Source organism: Triturus cristatus, chromosome 12, assembly GCF_964204655.1.
Source record: "Triturus cristatus chromosome 12, aTriCri1.1, whole genome shotgun sequence".
Lineage (NCBI taxonomy): Eukaryota > Metazoa > Chordata > Amphibia > Caudata > Salamandridae > Triturus > Triturus cristatus.
The window spans coordinates 746,235,766-746,253,007 of NC_140595.1; the positions used below are offsets into that span (position 1 = coordinate 746,235,766).

A 17,242-nucleotide genomic window follows, 5' to 3' on the forward strand; every position below is an offset into this window, starting at 1 on the left:
CCCATGGTCCCAGCCAGCTATACACCTCCTGCGGGAGCTGGCATTGCTTTTTGGCAAGGGGAGCTGCTGACATGCAGCTACCCTTGCCCAAAAGCAGTCTGCTTTGCTTTTTGGAAGCGAGAGCAGGTTTCCTGCTCTCGCTTCCAAAAAGCAAAGCAGTGCTGGCTATGACAGGGGGAGCAGTGCTCCCGTCCTGCCATAGCAATCGGCAATGTCCCGGAGGTGGGCACCCCGGGACATTGAAGGAGCTGGCCCTGGGGTGTAGCTGTCCCCCAGGGCCTTCAAGGGCTCCAGGAGGGGGGCCGCGCGGCCCCCCTCCCTACATTTTCAAAGCCCTGGGGAGGTGGGGGTGCCCGGGGGTTCTCTGTGAACCCCTGCATTTGAATAATTAGTGCCCCGGAGAGGTGGTGGTCCCTGGGGGAGTGTGGGGGAGCAGGAGCTCCCCACGGACCTATTTTATATTAATTTAAGTCCTTGGGAGGTGGCGGTCCCCGGGGCTGCGTGGGGGCCATGTGCCCCAGCACATAATTAAATAAAGCCCCAGGGAGGTGGCAGTCCCCGCAGCTTGGGGGGGCCTGGGAGCACCCCACATCCTATTAAAGAAGCATCAAGGAGGTGGAGTTCCCAAGGACTGCAGGGGGCCGCGTGCCCCCGCATATAATTAGCATAGCCCTGGGGAGGTGGTGGGGGCTCTATAATTTTGGCATTTCCCCCGGGACCTGGCCCACCCGGGGGCTCATTAAAATGAAACACGGGAAGCCACACTTCATTTCTTTTTTTTTCTCAGCAGGAATCCCGCACCCAGCATGAATTCAGCCGATTTATTTTTTACAAAAAATTGGGTTTTTGGCACTGGGTGTCCCTGGGGGACCCCCTGAGCAGGCCTAGGGGGTCAGGGTGTTTCTACCCTGCCCCCTTTTCTTGTTTTTCATCTTTTTTTCACCATTTTTCTTGTGACTAGCGTACCGAGTCACAAGATGGCTGCCAACACTTCCTGGTTTGGAGTGTTGGCAGCCAATCAGAGTGAAGCTCATGCCTGGGAGTGTTTGCAAACCCAAAATACAGAGAGAAAGACCCCTGTGACCAGATAACCCCTCATAAACCACAGAAAGGTAAAAAATGTTTTTATCTAATTTTGCTTTATTTATAAAAATATATATAAATTAGTAGATCAATTACTTTTGTTTGAATAAATCATTTTTTCATAAATACAGGTTTAAACAACATTAGCTATAGTTCAAACTAAGGTTGACGAAGCAGTAAAACTGGTGACCTAGTTTTAGGACACCCCCGCGCCGCACGGCCACCAGCTGCTGCGTGTGCCCCCCCTTCCTTTGTGCCTCGCTGCCCGACTGCCGGCTCGTGACCACGCCCCCTCCTTCGAGCGGCGTGGTCCGTGATCAGCGCTCCTCCCCCTGTGCCCCTGGTTCTCTGTGCAGACTTGTATTTGTGCTTATTTGTGCTCATTGTTGTTTTTCCGCCGTATTGCCTGTAGAACTGTATTTGTGCTCATTGTTGTTTTTTCCGCCGTATTGACTGTCTTTTTCCCGCCTGTTGCCGCCCTCCGTCTTCCCTCCCCGCTCCCCGCTTCCCGCCACCACCGCTGACCCCGCCCCTTTTTTCCTTCTGTTCCCTCCCCGCTCCCGCCTCCCAGCTGCTCCGCCCACCCGCGCACTTCGCCATATATGGCGACCGTGCGAACGCGCAGCGGTCACGCGCAGCGGGCGTGCCGATTGTGCGCCGAAGGCGCGCCAAAGGCAAGCCCGTCTACGCCCGTCCGCGCCTGGACCGCGCCCAGTGCCAGGACCCCTGGCCCACGAGGACCCCGGCCAACCCGCCTGACGTACACCGCCGCCACCCTCAGCGCACTCAACACCGGTCGACTCCCAGGATGCTACCAAGCCACCCCACGACGCACCCACGGACCCTTCAGCTGCCACGCTTGCAAGTTCACCTGCATCCAGACCTGCCTCGCCAAGCCGAAGCCGAACACCAGCAGCAACCACCTCAAGTGCATCCTGCTCAACACCCGCTCCGTCCACAGACACGCCATCGAACTCTGGAACCTCCTAGACGCCACAGCCCCTGACGTTGCCTTCATCACGGAGACCTGGATGAACTCCTCCTCAGCGCCCGACATCGCCATCGCCATCCCAGAAGGCTACAAGATCACCCGGAGGGACCGCAACGCCAACCAGGTGGGAGGAGGCATCGCCATCATCCACAAGAACACCATCCGCATCACGACCAGCACCGACAACACCCCACCCTCCGCCGAACACCTGCATTTCCAGATTCACACCGACCCGAAGACCACCCTCAGAGGCACCCTGATCTACCGACCTCCGGGACCACGCACTCAATTCAGCGAGGACATCGCCGACTTCGTCAACCCGCACGCCCTCCCCTCCGCTGACTACATCCTCCTGGGGGACTTCAACTTCCACCTGGAGAACAACAACGACTGCAACACCAGCACCCTGCTCGACAACCTCGCCAACCTTGGACTCAAGCAGCTGGTGTCCACCCCCACCCACCTCGCCGGACACACACTCGACGCCATCTTCTCATCCAGCAAAGACATCGCCTTCAGCCACGCCACAGAACTCCACTGGACGGACCACAGATGCATCCACTTCACCTTCAGAAGAACGACGATCCACCACCACCAGCAACAGGTTGCCCGAAGAAGCTGGAACAAGATCACAGCCGACCAGCTCGCCGCTTCCCTGAGCCAGCACCCTCCGGCCAGCTCAGCGAACCCCAGCCAGGCCGCCGACAACCTCTCGAAGTGGATCAGCAAATGTGCAGACGAACTCGCCCCTCTGAGGACCCCGCCCAGCAGACCCGGCAATAAGAGAGCCCCATGGTTCACCGACGAACTCAAGAGCTCCAAGAAGAACTGCAGAGCCCTCGAGAAAGCCTGGAGAAAGGAACCCACGCCGGACAACAGGACCACCCTCAAGCTCGCCACCCGGAAACACCACCAATTGATCCGCACCGCCAAGAAAACTGCATTCAAGAACCGACTGGACAACAACGCACACAACTGCAAGGAACTCTTCAACATCGTGAAAGAGCTCTCCAACCCCAACGCCGGAAACAACGACATCACCCCATCGCAAGACCTCTGCAACTCCCTCGCCTCCTACTTCCACAACAAGATCGCGGACATACACAACAGCTTCAGCACTCAACCGACGCACGCCACGACCGCAGCAACGCCACCCACCACCACCCTCCGCGCCTGGACCCCGGTCAACACCGAAGACACCGTCCACATGATGAACTCCGTCCACTCCGGATCTCCGACCGACCCCTGCCCTCACCACGTCTTCAACAAAGCCGACGCTGTCATCGCACCCCACCTGCAGGACATCATCAACACCTCATTCGACACCGCCACCTTCCCCGAGAGCTGGAAGCACGCCGAACTCAGCGCTCTACTCAAGAAACCTACAGCAGACCCCACCGAACTCAAGAATTACCGCCCCATCTCTCTACTCCCGTTTCCAGCCAAAGTCATCGAAAAGACCGTCAACAAACAGCTGGCCGCCTTCCTCGAGACGAACGGATCCCTCGACCCATCGCAGTCCGGATTCCGTGCCAACCACAGCACCGAGACCGCCCTCATCGCCGCCACTGACGACATCCGAGCCCTGATGGATAACGGAGAAACAGCGGCCCTCATCCTCCTAGACCTCTCCGCGGCTTTCGACACGGTCTGCCACCGCACCCTAGTGCAGCGCCTCAGCAACGTCGGAATCCGGGAGAAGGCACTGGAATGGATCGTCTCCTTCCTCGACGGAAGAACACAAAGAGTCCGCCTACCACCGTACAAGTCAGAGGCCACCGAAGTCATCTGCGGCGTCCCTCAAGGATCCTCGCTGAGCCCTACTCTCTTCAACGTCTACATGAGCCCCCTCGCGGCCATCGCACGCCAACACAACCTCAACATAATCTCCTACGCCGACGACACCCAGCTGATCCTCTCCCTGACCAACGACCCCGCCGCCGCCAGAGCCAACCAGCACGAAGGGATGAGAGAGGTAGCCGAGTGGATGACGACGAGCCGCCTGAAACTGAACTCAGATAAGACGGAGGTCCTCATCCTGGGCTCCTCGCCCTCCGCCTGGGATGACTCCTGGTGGCCCCCCGCCCTGGGCACCGCACCCAAACCGACGGACCACGCACGCAACCTGGGTTTCATCCTGGACTCCTCCCTCTCCATGACCAGGCAAGTCAACGCCGTCTCCTCGTCGTGCTTCAACATCCTGCGCATGCTTCGGAAGATCTTCTGGTGGATCCCCACAGAGACCAGGAAGACCGTCACCCAGGCCCTCGTCACCAGCCGACTGGACTACGGCAACGCACTCTACGCCGGAACCACCGCCAAGATCCAGAAGAGACTCCAGCGCATCCAGAACGCCTCAGCCAGACTCATCCTCGACATCCCACGACACAGCCACATCTCCAGACACCTAAGAGACCTGCACTGGCTCCCGGTCAACAAGAGAATCACCTTCCGCCTCCTTACCCACGCACACAAAGCTCTCCACGATCAAGCTACCTCAACAACCGCATCAACTTCTACGCTCCCAAACGCCACCTCCGATCTGCCAGCCACGCCCTCGCCGCCGTCCCACGCATCCGCAGAGCCACTACAGGAGGAAGGTCCTTCTCCTACCTGGCCGCCAAGACCTGGAACTCCCTCCCGGCCGACCTGCGCCTGACCCAAGACAACCTCTCCTTCAGGAAGAAGCTCAAGACCTGGCTGTTCGAGCAGTAGCGGCACCCCCCCCCCCCCAGCGCCTTGAGACCCTACGGGTAGGTAGTGCGCTCTATAAATGTCTTTGATTGATTGATTGATTGAATGTAATAAACAGGAAACATACAAAATATAACAATACAAAAGAGTGATTACATACAAAAATCAATAATACAAAACCAAACCATACAGACATACAATTACGCCAATCAATACACAATTGCGCCGACGCGCGTTTCGGAATCTTCCTTCCTCAGGGCGATATTGGTATTACATGGGCGAAGAAAAATTAAATGTAAAGAGTTACAATAACAGGACAACATAGATTGACTATATGCCTCGTCCAAAAAGGATCTGTGGAGGAACAAATAACGGGGTTATCAATGATCACAATTTAAAAAATATATATATTATTACACAAGAGCACTATTGCTTCCAGTTTGCTAGAATGTATGGAGAGCTATAGAGTGGAACTTGATAAATATGGATATAGAGATAGAATAAGAGATAATACTAATGCAGTACCGTTAGTGAAAAAAGTGCTTGAAAACCCAAAGTCCAAAGGAGAGAAGAAATAAAAATAAAAGTAAAAATGCGTATAGACGTGCCTCAAAATTAATCACCAAAAAGTGCAATCCCTAAAACGACAAAAATACAAAGAACTGAATACACACTTGCGATCGTGAGTGGGAAGCTCACAGTCCAATTAGGCCAGGAATGGATATAATGAGGAAATCTTCCCGGAACCTATAATGCCGCCATGGGAAAGGACTAGATTTCGTCTTTGATCAGTAATAATTCTAATAAAGCCAAGAAGAAAAGGACATCATAAGCCTCAAGATATCTAGGCAAATAATTACCAATGATACTTAAAGGACAACGAATCTCTAAGTGCCGATATAATTATAAAAGTATTACTCGACTTACGTCGTGTTTGGATCGAAATTAATCACGATCGGGGCATAGAATTCCAGGATCAAAATACACGTATATTCCTCAGGTCAGTGTGCTGCCTTATCTGTAATAGGACGAGATTCTAAGTATCTTACTTGTCCTTGAAGGTAATCGCAGATATAATTTGAGCAACAAAGGCATACAGATTACAGGGTATATGTAGGTATATGCAGATAAAATCTGCCACTGTCTGACAAAGATTATGAAAATCATATATATCGCTTCACTATAAGTACACAACCAGGACAGGCTCTCTAGGTGAATGACTAAGTTATTCAGGTAGCAAAAACTTACGTTACTCAGAAAGAATCTAAGTCCCCACGGTTGGATTCCTAGGGGCTCTTCCAATTGATCAGAATCATCAATAGGGACTCCCTTTATATAATGTCGAGTCGAGCAAAGTAAGTCCGGATTCGCATTAAGTATGTCACCGCAGATTAGTTGTGTCTCCGGCCAACGGGCCGCTCTAGTTTAGTATACTCTGTCAAGAAGAGCAAGGAAACTACACTTAAAAAATGTAGTCCACTTAATATCAGACAAAAGATAACGCATCCCTCTCAACCCAGAGAACCAATACAGGTTCTTGGTTGCTTGGCTATTCATGCAATAGAAACTTACTTCACTCAGAAAGGAAATAAATCGCCAGAGTTGAATTCCTCGTGGTCCCACCACTGGGTATGAGTAAGCGATAAGAACTCCCTTTAAATAATGCCAAACCGTAGAGCAGAGTGAAGGCGGGAAACGGACTCAACCGGTCACACCTGGGAGCAATCTCGAATATGGATCCTAGTGTAGCATGTATAAACGGCCGCCATCTTAGAAGGGAGGACTAAAAGGAGAGGAAATCCATGAAAATCATGCTGGACCACTATACAAGGTAAATACCCTGGCTAGAAACAAGAAACTGACTCCCTAAATAAAGATGAAGGAATCAAAATAGATCCAGGGAATATAACAGTGTAATTAGACTTTTATTTCGCAGTGTTCAAATATATGCGATATAGAAGTTAATACAACTCTTGATAATGGGCGCCATTTTAGAAAGGGCAAAGAAGGTGAGTGGCGGTTAGTGTAATAAATCTCACCGTAAATGATGAAAAAAGGTCCGAACTCGGATCTAGAGCAGAGACTATCGATAAGTCCAAATTAACATTAGTGGATGATAGATATACAGCTACAAATTAAAATCATGGCCAGTGGAGTGGTAAATCTTCCTAGTTAAAGCAACATATTTGTTTATCAGCCATCTTAAAAAGGTGCAACTAACGAAGTAATAAATGTAGTTAGTAAGGAGCCAGCACTAGATGACAAGGTACAAGGAACCAATACGGATGTCTTAATAGATGGCATTTTCCAGGGAATATGCACCTATTATACATTAGAATTCATAAACGATGTCTCAATAGATTGCATTTTGCCAGGGAAGGGATTCGTTGAGTGCCTTTGTCATAGGTCTGAAGAGTAAATATCCAAAATACTTCTCTCTTCTTCCTAAGCGCTTCAATATTGCGATCTTTAGGTGGCTTTATATGTTCTAGAATTAACCATTTAAGGTCTTTAATCAAGTGCTGTTTCTCAGTCCAATGTTTGACTAATGGAGCTCCTGTACGTCTAGTATTAATAGAGGATTTGTGTTCGCAGAAGCGGACCCGCATCTCTCTGCTTGTCTCCCCCACATATCCTTTGCCACAAGGGCATAGGATTAGATAAATCACGTTCGTAGTCCTGCAATTCGACATTTCTGTAAAAGAGAAGGACTTTTTGCCCCATTCAAGGGTCGGAGTGGTTTTAACACGTGCACAAGCCTGGCATCCGCCACACTTATGTGAACCAAGAATTGGTAAAGCCCCCGTAATAGAGCGTTGGATCAGCAAATTTTCAGTAGGCAAAATTGTTCTTCAAAAGATTGTATACTGGTACAGTTCCTGCGAAGACGCAGGAACTGACTAAAAGGGATACTATCCTTCTGGCTACGAGGATGGTAGCTATGATATTGGAGTAAGATGTTACGGGCCGTGGGCTTAGTATATAAAGATACCTGAATATGATCTTCAATGGCCTCTATCCAAATATCAAGGAACTCGATTTTCTCTTTACTAGTTTTGGCAATGAATTTCAGGTGTGGATCGCAAAGGTTGATCCAGAGGATAAATTCGGAGAGCTGTTCCTCCGATCCCTTCCAGATAAAAAAGATGTCATCAATGAACCTATGATAGTAGGTGATATTCTCCGAAAAAGGCGCTACCTCGTTGTATATAAACCTCTTCTCGAAAACCCCCATGTATAGATTAGCCACATTAGGGGCACAGGCTGCTCCCATGCTAATGCCTAGGGTCTGTTTATATATAGCTTGATCAAACTCAAAATAGTTCTCATTTAATACAATGGCAAGGCATTCCAAAATGAAGAGGTTGTCCAAGTCATTGGTAGAATCATTAAGGACACTTCTAACAGCCTCCAAGGCTCCGGTGAGATGTATATTAGAGTATAAAGCCTCTATATCCATAGAGACCAATATATCCGTAACAGGATTAAACTCAATACCCTCTATCTTGGTAATAAGGTCTCCAGTGTCCCTAATGAATGCGGGTAGGTTGCTGACTATAGGAGCCAGGAACACATCCACAAACTTGGAGAGTGGTTCCGTCAGAGAGCCAATAGTGGAGACTATAGGTCTAAACGGGGGCCTATCCAGACTTTTATGTATTTTAGGAAGGCCATAGAGAATGGGGATCTGGAAGTGTTCTCTATTTAGATATTCAAATTCTTGCATACAGATACTCCCAGTGTCTAGAGCTCTTCTAGTGATGGCAAAAATATTTTTCTTGATTCTTTGGTCAGGATAGTTCATCACTCTGGTATAGTTAACAGGGTCACTCAGCATTCTGTTGATATCATCTTTATATTGGTCACAGTCCATAATGACGATACCACCACCCTTGTCACTAGGTTTGATGATGATTTCTTTATTTGTCGAAAGGGTTTTCATGGCTTGGTATTCGTCATAGGTAAGGTTAAAGGGCGGTTTTGGTACAAATCGCATCATTTGTTTGATCTTTCTGTTGACAACTTTTTCAAAAATCCCTACCTCGGGACCAACCTCTTCAAGACTCGGGGTAAAGATGGACTTAGGTTTTAGTCCGGATTTGTTCTCAATTTCCAATGTATCATGATTTTCAAAGAATCTATTAAGACGAACCTTACGGAAAAAGGATTGCAAATCTTGGTTCAGTTCAAATTGATTGAGTCCAGTACTAGGTACAAATGAAAGGCCTCTCACAAGGAGATCCTCAACATGGGTATCGAGTCTGGTCTTAGAGAGGTTAAAGATAGGGATGAGGTCAGTTTGAGGTAAGGGATCTATTCTCTCCAATATTGATTGCGTCTGGTTTGGAGGAATTGTGGGGGGTTGTTTTCTGTGTGTTGGTAACGACCCCTCTCCTGTGTTCTGTATCTCCCTCTCATGTTCCCACGTCTGTTGCCTAAAAAACGGGAGTTTCTTCTCTGTCCCTCAAAGGCACCTCTTCTATTACCATAGTTATCAAAAGACCCATGGTTCTCCTCCCCTTCAGATCCAGATGTATCTGAGAATGTTAGTATTCTCTTACTGGACCAATATTGATGATCTGGTTGATTAGTATAATCTCTAGAGCTATTGTAATAATGAGCTCCTAGATATGGATAAACCCTCTCCTCAGAGAAAAATCTTATATCTTTGCGTAATTTTTCAGTCTTTTTCTTAATGAGATAATCACTGAAAGAAGTCAATTCAGAATTAATATCATCAAGCTTCTTTTTTGCCTCATCTACTGGGTTATTCTTCTTCATCGCATCCTCTAACTCAGTGATTTCTTTCATAAGTACCTCAACCACTTCTCTGGCCGTTTCGATAATAAGAATCATAAGGTCTCTTGAGCATTTGTTTGCTATAAGTGACCAACGCTCAAGAAACTTCCTAATTTCAATAAAGAGGCCTGGGATGTTTCTGATTCTAAGACCGTTGGGTATCACTCCTGCTTTCAAGTATTCTATCATGAATTCAGCATGGGATTCCGTACGCCTTGCTTTCTTTTTAAGGTTAAGTAATCTGAACCCTTCTTCATTTTCACCTTTATTGAGAGGGACGCTACCACCTGGTGTGGGGTTATCTCCTATTAGTCTGGCAAAGTCCTCATCAGAAAAACCAAAGGTTTTAATTTTATCCATATTGGCACAAACCAGAAGAGAAACAGATTAGAAGAACAATAGAAAATAAGAAAGATAAGGAAAAATATAATATAAAAAAATATAATATAAAACAATGAGATAGAACAGCAAATAAAGAATGAATAATGAGAGCTCTCCAGAGAAATTCCAGCAAACAAAATCTAAAACAATTAAACCCTCACAGCAACGTGCTGGGAACTAAACAATAAGAACATTAGAGGGTCCCTGTACTAGTAATTTATGGGGTGCAGTAGCAGGGAAAATACAATCCAAAATACAGAGAGAAAGACCCCTGTGACCAGATAACCCCTCATAAACCACAGAAAGGTAAAACATGTTTTTATCTAATTTTGCTTTATTTATAAAAATATATATAAATTAGTAGATCAATTACTTTTGTTTGAATAAATAATTTTTTCATAAATACAGGTTTAAACAACATTAGCTATAGTTCAAACTAAGGTTGACGAAGCAATGTAATAAACAGGAAACATACAAAATATAACAATACAAAAGAGTGATTACATACAAAAATCAATAATACAAAACCAAACCATACAGACATACAATTACGCCAATCAATACACAATTGCGCCGACGCGCGTTTCGGAATCTTCCTTCCTCAGGGCGATATTGGTATTACATGGGCGAAGAAAAATTAAATGTAAAGAGTTACAATAACAGGACAACATAGATTGACTATATGCCTCGTCCAAAAATGATCTGTGGAGGAACAAATAACGGGGTTATCAATGATCACAATTTATAAAAAATATATACTATTACACAAGAGCACTATTGCTTCCAGTTTGCTAGAATGTATGGAGAGCTATAGAGTGGAACTTGATAAATATGGATATAGAGATAGAATAAGAGATAATACTAATGCAGTACCGTTAGTGAAAAAAGTGCTTGAAAACCCAAAGTCCAAAGGAGAGAAGAAATAAAAATAAAAGTAAAAATGCGTATAGACGTGCCTCAAAATTAATCACCAAAAAGTGCAATCCCTAAAACGACAAAAATACAAAGAACTGAATACACACTTGCGATCGTGAGTGGGAAGCTCACAGTCCAATTAGGCCAGGAATGGATATAATGAGGAAATCTTCCCGGAACCTATAATGCCGCCATGGGAAAGGACTAGATTTCGTCTTTGATCAGTAATAATTCTAATAAAGCCAAGAAGAAAAGGACATCATAAGCCTCAAGATATCTAGGCAAATAATTACCAATGATACTTAAAGGACAACGAATCTCTAAGTGCCGATATAATTATAAAAGTATTACTCGACTTACGTCGTGTTTGGATCGAAATTAATCACGATCGGGGCATAGAATTCCAGGATCAAAATACACGTATATTCCTCAGGTCAGTGTGCTGCCTTATCTGTAATAGGACGAGATTCTAAGTATCTAACTTGTCCTTGAAGGTAATCGCAGATATAATTTGAGCAACAAAGGCATACAGATTACAGGGTATATGTAGGTATATGCAGATAAAATCTGCCACTGTCTGACAAAGATTATGAAAATCATATATATCGCTTCACTATAAGTACACAACCAGGACAGGCTCTCTAGGTGAATGACTAAGTTATTCAGGTAGCAAAAACTTACGTTACTCAGAAAGAATCTAAGTCCCCACGGTTGGATTCCTAGGGGCTCTTCCAATTGATCAGAATCATCAATAGGGACTCCCTTTATATAATGTCGAGTCGAGCAAAGTAAGTCCGGATTCGCATTAAGTATGTCACCGCAGATTAGTTGTGTCTCCGGCCAACGGGCCGCTCTAGTTTAGTATACTCTGTCAAGAAGAGCAAGGAAACTACACTTAAAAAATGTAGTCCACTTAATATCAGACAAAAGATAACGCATCCCTCTCAACCCAGAGAACCAATACAGGTTCTTGGTTGCTTGGCTATTCATGCAATAGAAACTTACTTCACTCAGAAAGGAAATAAATCGCCAGAGTTGAATTCCTCGTGGTCCCACCACTGGGTACGAGTATGCGATAAGAACTCCCTTTAAATAATGCCAAACCGTAGAGCAGAGTGAAGGCGGGAAACGGACTCAACCGGTCACACCTGGGAGCAATCTCGAATATGGATCCTAGTGTAGCATGTATAAACGGCCGCCATCTTAGAAGGGAGGACTAAAAGGAGAGGAAATCCATGAAAATCATGCTGGACCACTATACAAGGTAAATACCCCGGCTAGAAACAAGAAACTGACTCCCTAAATAAAGATGAAGGAATCGAAATAGATCCAGGGAATATAACAGTGTAATTAGACTTTTATTTCGCAGTGTTCAAATATATGCGATATAGAAGTTAATACAACTCTTGATAATGGGCGCCATTTTAGAAAGGGCAAGGAAAGTGAGTGGCGGTTAGTGTAATAAATCTCACCGTAAATGATGAAAAAAGGTCCGAACTCGGATCTAGAGCAGAGACTATCGATAAGCCCAAATTAACATTAGTGGATGATAGATATACAGCTACAAATTAAAATCATGGCCAGTGGAGTGGTAAATCTTCCTAGTTAAAGCAACATATTTGTTTATCAGCCATCTTAAAAAGGTGCAACTAAGGAAGTAATAAATGTAGTTAGTAAGGAGCCAGCACTAGATGACAAGGTACAAGGAACCAATACGGATGTCTTAATAGATGGCATTTTCCAGGGAATATGCATCTATTATACATTAGAATTCATAAACGATGTCTCAATAGATTGCATTTTCCCAGGGAAGGGATTCGTTGAGTCCATTGTCATAGGTCTGAAGAGTAAATATCCAAAATACTTCTCTCTTCTTCCTAAGCGCTTCAATATTGCGATCTTTAGGTGGCTTTATATGTTCTAGAATTAACCATTTAAGGTCTTTAATCATGTGCTGTTTCTCAGTCCAATGTTTGACTAATGGAGCTCCTGTACGTCTAGTATTAATAGAGGATTTGTGTTCGCAGAAGCGGACCCGCATCTCTCTGCTTGTCTCCCCCACATATCCTTTGCCACAAGGGCATAGGATTAGATAATTCACGTTCGTAGTCCTGCAATTCGACATTTCTGTAAAAGAGAAGGACTTTTTGCCCCATTCAAGGGTCGGAGTGGTTTTAACATGTGCACAAGCCTGGCATCCGCCACACTTATGTGAACCAAGAATTGGTAAAGCCCCCGTAATAGAGCGTTGGATCAGCAAATTTTCAGTAGGCAAAATTGTTCTTCAAAAGATTGTATACTGGTACAGTTCCTGCGAAGACGCAGGAACTGACTAAAAGGGATACTATCCTTCTGGCTACGAGGATGATAGCTATGATATTGGAGTAAGGTGTTATGGGCCGTGGGCTTAGTATATAAAGATACCTGAATATGATCTTCAATGGCCTCTATCCAAATATCAAGGAACTCGATTTTCTCTTTACTAGTTTTGGCAATGAATTTCAGGTGTGGATCGCAAAGGTTGATCCAGAGGATAAATTCGGAGAGCTGTTCCTCCGATCCCTTCCAGATAAAAAAGATGTCATCAATGAACCTATGATAGTAGGTGATATTCTCCGAAAAAGACGCTACCTCGTTGTATATAAACCTCTTCTCGAAAACCCCCATGTATAGATTAGCCACATTAGGGGCACAGGCTGCTCCCATGCTAATGCCTAGGGTCTGTTTATATATAGCTTGATCAAACTCAAAATAGTTCTCATTTAATACAATGGCAAGGCATTCCAAAATGAAGAGGTTGTCCAAGTCATTGGTAGAATCATTAAGGACACTTCTAACAGCCTCCAAGGCTCCGGTGAGAGTTATATTAGAGTATAAAGCCTCTATATCCATAGAGACCAATATATCCGTAACAGGATTAAACTCAATATCCTCTATCTTGGTAATAAGGTCTCCTCCTTGGTGCTCAGATATCGATATTTTTATTTTTGGAATTTCTTAGGAACTACTGAACGGATTTACACCCTTTTTAAAAAAGCACGCTTTCTGGACCAAGACCTACCTTTTTGCCAAATTTGGTGTAATTCCGTTCAGCAGTTCGAGCTGTAGCCTGTTTCAAAATTCCTATGAAAATTAACATAGAGAAAACACGTTTTGGGACCCACCTTTTTTCTGGGCCCCCACTTGATGAATCGCCCCCAACCTTTAAAGACAGGAGATTACCTGAGTGAACCATTACCTTTGAAAATTGCGCGAAGATTCGTCAAACGGCACCAAAGATATTGTCAAATCAAAAAACACTTTTCCTATGGATAATAGGTCCTAACTATAACTACCTACTGGTGACCGCCAGTAGGTAATATATATATCTGTATATATATTGAGAGAGAAAGAGACAGATAGAGAGAGACAGAGACAGAGAGACAGAGAGTGAGAAAGAGAGAAAGGGTGGAGAGGGAGTGAGAAGTCAGATCAGTCCAGCCCAAATAGTATAATGACCTCCCTAGACAATCGTCTTTTTCTATGCTTACCTGTTTCATTAGAGATCTCCCCTTCTGAACATGGGAGACAGTCAAAGCAGCAGCCAGGCCGACCTGGCTGCACTGCTTTCCAGTAACCAGGGGCACAGCTCTCACTGCACACAGATCTTGGTACCTAAACCAAAAGGCACAAAAATAAACTTCACAATGCTGGCCAGATACCACAAAATGAGACTGGCCATTGATCCATTATGTTTTACACCTGAACAGTCTGTCTTTTACAAGAAATATGGAAATTGTATTGAATTGTCTGTATAATTTGTAGATTGAGTGACATGATTAGCTACAAGATATCTTTTATATCAATTGTATAGAGATTTTATCTCCCATATTTTATAACATGCACCTAATTTTCATTCAATATGTATATGTACATTTAGCTTCGCCATCAGTATGTTCTCAAGTTTGTGTTTCAGTCTCTCAATAAAAAGTCTTATAAGTGTTTCCCTGCAATATTATTAGACCAGAAAGGGAAAGAAAATTACAAACATGTGTCCCTAAAAAGATGTATAAGCCATGCACATTGAACAGGGTATTTGTAAAGACGAGGTGCACACATCTGCTATTATTAAACAATAATCACCCTCATAGACAGACATTGTGCAACTAGTAATGCCCCATTGGGTAAATGTTTTTCCAGGAATTATTCTCCCAGGAGATTATATTGGGTGAGTTTAATTCCTTAGACTGTAATAATCATGTCAGATTCAGGTATCGTGGTCAAAACAAGCCGGTATTTACATAGTTATTAAAAGCCCATAAGCCTTTAATGCACCCATCACATAATTATATTGACAGTAATTCTGTCCCATCAGACAACTGTGTGCAGACATGTAGCATTAGACAATTATTTTGGAATTAATCATGCACCATTTGCCCATCATCTCTTTCTGTAATCCAGTGCGATGTCCCAGTGCTTAATTTGTAAAAGGATAAATGGCAGGGACTACGGTTTTGCTCAGAATCCTGCAGCCAGCACCAATGAATGTGGGTGTGCCGAATACAAAGGCTTTGCAAATCTTGTTTCCACCTCATGCCACCTAACCCACCACAGACAGACACCCCCTGCTACTTTATCTCACTCTGGCAGGTTCCTGCTTTCTTCTTTTGACATGGTTTTTACCTCTTGCTCTATCTGCTTCTTTCTCCCTTGTGTGTTTTTCTCTCTCTTGCACTGGGTCAAAGTCTGATTAAGTGAAAGTAAGTGTTGATCTGTAAGAAAGATTGCTGGTGGCTCCACCTTCAATTATTGGCTCAAATTAGTCACTGGCCTCCATGTACAGCCCTGTCTTTAAAAAAGAAGTCAATTAGATGAAGCCTTGAACAGTGATTGAGGGGTGCAAGACAGGTGTCATATGCCCTAGGCTTATATTTTTAGAAGTTCAATTAAGGGAGGGAAGATTATTGCATGCTGCTCATGTGCTTATAATGCATTCCAACCATGGGGGTCATTAGGATGGCGGGCGCATCACCACAGTCGGGCTGGCTATGGCGATCTGCCCGCCATCCCAACCCGATTTACCCCCACCATATTATGATGACGGGGTATTGTGGCGGATGCAAAGTGCGTCCACCACTTTTTCGCCATTCGGCAATCATTCCGATTGCCGGCCGGGTGGACTTGGGCCTCAATATGGTGGTGGTGCCTAGCAGGCACCGCCATCCATATTAGGATGCAGGGTGTCACAGGCCTTTCCATGGCGGCTTTGCTGCCATGGAAAGTCTGGCGGGGAATTGCTTTGGGTCGGGGGTGGGGTGCTGCACTTGGGGGGTACCATATTGCCATGCACAAGGTGGCAGGCACTGCACAGTGCCTGCCACGTTGTGCATGGCAATGCACAACAAGGCACTTTGGCATTGCTGCGGGTGCTGCTTACAGCAGCACCCGCCGCAATGTCAAATATCCGAAATGTGAATGAGATTGATGAAGCCACGCAAGTCCCCTTTGCCTGGCCCTGAGTGGCTACATAAACTTTGAGTAAAGCAACGCAGCACAAATCGCTGTATTGCCTTACTCTGCACTAGGGAGGCATTGCGCGTGTGTTCCCAAACAACTCACATGGTTTTGACGATTTCCCAGATTTATCAGAACTGGTAAACCTGGGAATGCACCGAAAAGATACACCTTCTCATGGAAGGTGTAACAAGGTGAAATATTTTTATTTCTCCTCATTACTTCCTCTTTCTATTTGTACTGCATGCTGGAGCACACATAGACAGAGGAATGTGCCACTTAGGATTGCTAGTGTGCAGGAAGTTGCCCCTTCCTGAACAAAACCAATCGTTCATGCAACACAGGCACCATTGCACGATGGCAGCCAAAACAGTGCCAGTGCTGGAGAAAAGGAAGGAATGCATTGTATTCTTTTAAACACTAGTAACTGGTCCAATGGAAAATCCTTTGGAAATTTGTCAAAAAGGAAGAAAGTATCACCCACTCTCAGCAAAATGCAGACCCATCCAAAAAGCCAGAAAGGCACTGAAAAACAACATGCCAAGAGGTGTAACTCTCAATAAGTGGACAGAGCTTTATAGAGGCTATGTCTGCCATCTTTAAAGAGATCGTAGAGGACAGAACCTAATGATCTCAGAAAAGAGGGCAGTATTTGCATTCCTCAAAAAATAATTCTCCAGCTGAACCCACTTGCTAACAAGCTATCAATTAAAGACCAAAATAGAAGAACTGGCATTATCAACCATTTGAGAACTCCAACAAAAATTATGCAACCTCATTTTATAACTTCTGCGCAGTGAACTAGTATCTATATAGATAGCTCTTAATATATTTACTTATTCAGATAACGAGCAATGCACAGTGCTGATTGAAAATGCTCAAAGT

The 17,242-nt window shown here is 45.1% G+C and overlaps 1 protein-coding gene across 1 annotated transcript in view; it reads right to left on the bottom strand.

Annotated features, from left to right (window-relative positions):
• The window catches only part of LOC146782664 (extracellular calcium-sensing receptor-like), a 160,199-nt gene that overhangs the window by 85,253 nt on the left and 57,704 nt on the right, over window positions 1-17,242 (bottom strand). Inside the window, exon 5 of the mRNA XM_085637165.1 lies at window positions 14,395-14,518. Within this exon, the coding sequence (XP_085493291.1) occupies window positions 14,395-14,518 (124 nt within the window). The remainder of the gene's footprint in view (window positions 1-14,394; window positions 14,519-17,242) is intronic.